The sequence below is a fragment of the Pinus tabuliformis genome, chromosome 6 (genome assembly GCF_031772625.1).
Source record: "Pinus tabuliformis cultivar Carrire ecotype Pingquan chromosome 6, CPIR1, whole genome shotgun sequence".
Taxonomy (NCBI): domain Eukaryota; kingdom Viridiplantae; phylum Streptophyta; class Pinopsida; order Pinales; family Pinaceae; genus Pinus; species Pinus tabuliformis.
Genome location: NC_142292.1, coordinates 1,781,531,976 through 1,781,537,108, shown reverse-complemented (window position 1 = coordinate 1,781,537,108; position 5,133 = coordinate 1,781,531,976). Strand labels below are relative to the sequence as shown.

At 31.6% G+C, this 5,133-nt stretch overlaps 1 protein-coding gene across 1 annotated transcript; it reads left to right on the top strand.

The window, feature by feature from the left end:
* Nucleotides 1–2,710: 2,710 nt before the first annotated feature.
* LOC149266113 (ras-related protein RABA5c-like) lies at nt 2,711–4,776 on the top strand. The gene is made up of 2 exons (XM_089430030.1): nt 2,711–3,212; nt 3,969–4,776. Exons 1-2 carry the CDS (start codon nt 2,885–2,887, stop codon nt 4,289–4,291), a joined length of 651 nt encoding a protein of 216 aa, XP_089286156.1. The 5' UTR covers nt 2,711–2,884; the 3' UTR covers nt 4,292–4,776.
* The last annotated feature ends 357 nt before the right edge of the window (nt 4,777–5,133 follow it).

Genomic DNA, 5,133 nt, shown 5'->3' with positions numbered 1-5,133 from the left:
AAAAATACCAAAAACTATCTCTACGGATTTTAGGAAAAAACTCCAAAACATAGAATAGTCAGAGGACACTTTTTAATGTGTGGTTGACTATGGTTAATTCCAAACAAAGAATAAAAATACCTAAAATTATCTTGCGGGATTTTAGGCGAAATACTCCAAAACTTAGAATAATTAAATAACATTCTTAGACTTGTGGTTAACTCTAGTTAATTTATTATTAAACTATTATTATATTTAATATTAAAGTTAACGGCAACTTAAACTTAATTTAATTGGAAAAATAATTATGATGATTATTAATGTCCACTAAGACTAATATGGTCCATCATACCTTAAGAAAGTAAGAGATTTTTTGAGACTCTTTAATACTTTATTTCTATACTCAAAAAAAAAGGAAGAGAAATGTTCCCAAATCATTCTAATATTCCTAACTTAACAAATCAAGAAACTTGGTAGTGCGTCAAAAATTTAGGAAAAAAAAATAATAGAAAAGAAATGATATTAAAAGTGTAATTACAAAATTTATTATTGAGTTCTATGTTATAAAATGTACTTTTAATGTGTATTTCATCCTTTTTATTTATTTATAATAAATTAATAAGTAAATTTGTTTATTTATTTTAATTTATTTCATACATTTAATAAGAATTTTACTGAAAATTATATTTTTATTTAATTCATGAGAACTTTAACCATAAAACTTTGGATTTTAAAGGTTTTGATTGATTTTAAAACTACCCAAATTAATAAAATTTGGAAAAAAAAGAAAAGAACACATTAATGGAAAACTTGATTTTGATGGAAAATATGGATTTTCTTGAAATGTCCACCTATTAATTTATTAGCACAAGCATATAAATTAAATAGCTAATAAAGTTTGATAACAATCAAAATACTTTTGTGACATTTGTAACTCTAGAAATTAGTGAAAGTGGGAAACTAAAAAACAGTTTGTAAACCTTTTAATTCATTTATTAGATTATGTATATAACAAATAATATTCTCAAATTATTAAATCTTGATCATTAATAATTTTTTATTTAAAAAAAATGGAAATTCTAAATAACCATATTTATATGCATAATTATGAATTAATAATATATATAGATAAAGTTAAATGGAGATTTGGCTTTGACTTTCCATTGTGATTAAGAAACAATGTTTGTAACAACTTCTAATCACCATTAATGTATAGGGTTGAGAAATAATGAAGAGTTCAACAACACTTTGACATTCACATATAAAATTGATGTTGAAGCAAAACCTAAACAAGCTCTAGTACATTAAAAACACTCTTACATGTCATTCATCCTAACACATTATATAAACACACTCAACAATGCTCACACGCATCTATAACTAGAAATATCAATTACCATAAAACCATTATAGAAAATAATATATACACATCAACAAAAATAAACAAAAATATATAATATAAGAAGAAAAACATCAACTATTAGAGTTAAACTATATTTGTCAAAATGTTGAATTATATTAATCAAATAATAATACATTCTTGTAGTTGTAGTTTAATCTTATGGAGGTATAAAATAGTTAGGATAGTTAGTTATCTTTTTCATTCTTATCTTTGGTTATCCCTGACCTTTTCCCATTTATATATATGTTGATTATTCTTTATTTTTTAAATGATTTATAATTTGAAATTTGAAATTTTAATAATTTAAATAATAATATGTAATAATTTATGGTGTGGTATAAATAGGTTAGAATTTTGTTTCGAAAATAATAGAAATTTGGTTATGATTTTAAAAAAAATTGGCAGTTTTTTTTTTTTAATTCCCAGCTATAATTATCAAACTACAAGATTTTGACTACCCAAAAAATTCTTCATAATACTAAATCCATTTTCCACATTAAAAAATAATTTAAACACACCCGCAATCAATTTTTATTTTTATTTTTAGTCAAATTTTAACAACAAATTTGTCTTCCAAAAAAATTATGACCACATTAAACAATACCATAATTTATTATATATTAGTTTTTAATTTTTATAACTTAATCAAAATATTATATTATATTATTTATTAATTTATATTAATAAATTAATTAAAAATATTAATATAAGAATATTTTAAAATTAAAAATATATAAAACCACAACTAAATATCACCCACAACCAAACATATACTAATAATAATAATACAAAAGTAGTTGATTTGGGTTGTGGCCATAACGACCAATAATAATAACACAAAAGTAGTTGATTTGGGTTGTGGCCATACATACCCAATGGATGTGTAGTAATTGTGGCAATGTTCAATTCTCAGTATATTCATGATTCTAAATGCACTAGGTATCCAAAAAAAGCCCTTTCATTATACCTACTTCAAACAAACAAACATGGTTCTTTTTCAAATATGACACTCTTCTTATATATAAACATATGTATTAGTATTAAAAATAATAATTGGAGGGAAAAATTACTGTCCCATCAAGTCCTTGGATGAGGGGGAAACAAGCATAATTGATTGGGAGTCTCAATAGAAGAAAACCCATCATTAATTGGTAGTTTCTAGACGGTTAGGATGCTGAAGACATGGAGTCCCATGGTAACATAGAATCCATAAACTAGGGGCAAGGGTTGAAATTATCTTTGTAAAAATACATAAACTAAGACCAGGGGTTGAAAATTATCTCGGTAAAAATTAGGGTTTTGTTTGATGAGAGGGCGCGAAAGGCCAGTTGATTAGATTGCCCCATCAGATTCCCCACGTCCGACTCTCTGGCCGATGACAGAGCTTCCATTTAAATAATTCTGCTCATTACCGTGTCGCTATTGAAGTAAGAGAACCCAAGGCTCTGACGATGCTCTTGATTCCCTCTGTGGACGCGCTTTAGATTTGTTCATTCTTCTAAAATGGAGAACGTTGGCGGTGAGGAGTACCTGTTCAAGATCGTGGTTATCGGGGACTCTGCGGTGGGCAAATCGAATTTGCTGTCAAGGTATGCTCGCAACGAATTCAATGCCAATTCCAAGGCAACGATAGGCGTAGAATTCCAGACCCAGGTGATGGATATCGATGGGAAGGAGGTCAAGGCTCAAATCTGGGACACAGCAGGCCAGGAGAGGTTCCGGGCGGTCACATCGGCTTACTACAGGGGAGCTGTGGGAGCCCTCATTGTGTATGATATCAGTCGTAGGCTTACTTTCGATAATGTCGCCCGCTGGCTCGAAGAGCTCAAGAGTAAGTTTGTTAAATCTCTTTTTCAGATCTAATCATGGTATTTGTTTTGTCAATAAATTCATATGCTTCGCAATTTTGATTCAGAGATTGTTTATAAGCATTACCCATCCCAAAAGCAAAGGTCACTGGCTTGATGTAGTAATATCCTCCATCACCCTGATGCTTTGCTAGCAGTTTCCATATCATGTCTTTTACCTTATCTTTGGGTTTAAGTGGATAGCTTTTTTCATTACTCTTCTGATTGCTTCCTTGCTCTTGTACTAGCTTCATGTCTGGTTTCTATCTGCATGTCTGGTTTCTGTGCACAATTGCAAGACACATGGTTAATAGGGGCATCAGATGCCCCAAAAGTTTTGTGCTCCCTGTATTGATGTCATAACATCATTTCACACTCTGAAGCTATCTTTGGGTTGAAGTAATAGCACTTCCCCACTCTCCTACCAATATTATGGGCAGTTTTTGTGCTCTGCCTTGTGGATCATTGATGTCTGGGTGTCATGCCTTTTGGATCATCTTTGGGTTTGATGTGATAGCATCTTCCTTAGTCCTTAGTTCTGATACTAACACTGCAAGCAGTTTCTGTGTAATGCCTTGTAGAGCATCTTTGAAATTGGCTCTGGCTTTGACTTTTGCATTGCAAGCAATTACTGCTGTAATGCCTTATAGAGCATCTTTGAAATTGGCTTTGGCTTTTGGTTGTCATCTATGTGATGTTGCAAGCTATTTTCAAACTCATGTGAAATTTTGATGTTGCAGTGCATGCTGATGGCAATGTCGTGAAAATGCTTGTGGGGAATAAGTCTGATTTAGCTCATATAAGGGAAGTTCCTGTGGAAGATGGGAAGAAGCTTGCCGAATCAGAGGGGCTGTTCTTCATTGAGACCTCGGCTCTGGATAATACAAATGTATTGCCTGCATTTCAAATTGTGGTCAAGGAGATTTACACTAATGTGAGCAAGAAAATGCTGAATTCGGATTCCTATAAGTCTCAATTGTCTCTCAACAGAGTTAATATTACGGATGTATATGGAGATGGAGACGGAGTGGATCCGCCCAAGACAAAGAATTCTTGCTGCTGAGGATTCAGAGAAAATGCTCCTTTGTTTCTGGGCTCCTTGAATATTATTTGCTTCATATGACCTCTTGTTGATTGAGATCCTTAAGGCTGCCTTAGGCTAATATAATTTTTTTTGTTTATTAGGAAAGTTTCAATATGTTGGATATTTTTTTTTCAATTTTATGAAGAAACCAGTAAGGGTCCCCAACTGGGCTTCTTAGGCTTGAGCCCTAGATGCTGTACACAAAGCAGAATAATAGTGATGTATTAAGTTATACATGCAAAGCAATCTTTTTTTAGAATGTTTTAGTCAAATTGATCTTCATTTTGTTTGAAGTCATTTAGGGAATCTGGATTCCTGGATGGAGGTTAATGGACAGTTTGCAGATGCTCAGATCTATTGCCTGGCTCAATGTTGTAAACATTATTGCTACAGCATTCTAGGAATTCCTTCTCTGTTTGTCCTTGAAGCAAGTTTATGTATATGGTATTAGCAATTTAATGAGAGCTCGTCAGATTTTGTTCTGTGATTGTCCTTGAAGCAAGTTTATGTATATAGTGATTGCAATTTAATGAGAGCTCTTGCCAGATTTTGTTTGGGGGCAATATATTACCAAACATAACATGCAAAAGCCTGATGATTTCATATAAATTGGAGCTGCAATTTGTAACATGAACTTGACTTCCCAGATCATGCCCGGGAAGTAGGTAAGAGATCTCATCCTTTAATGTAATAGAAATTCCATTTCTGAACAGTATAGTAGATGCTTGTACAGGTTGCATAATGTAGAATTGTAAGCAGTACAGGTGACAACATAAATGAGCTATGTTCAGCTATTACATAATTTTTTTTTCTTGAACCTC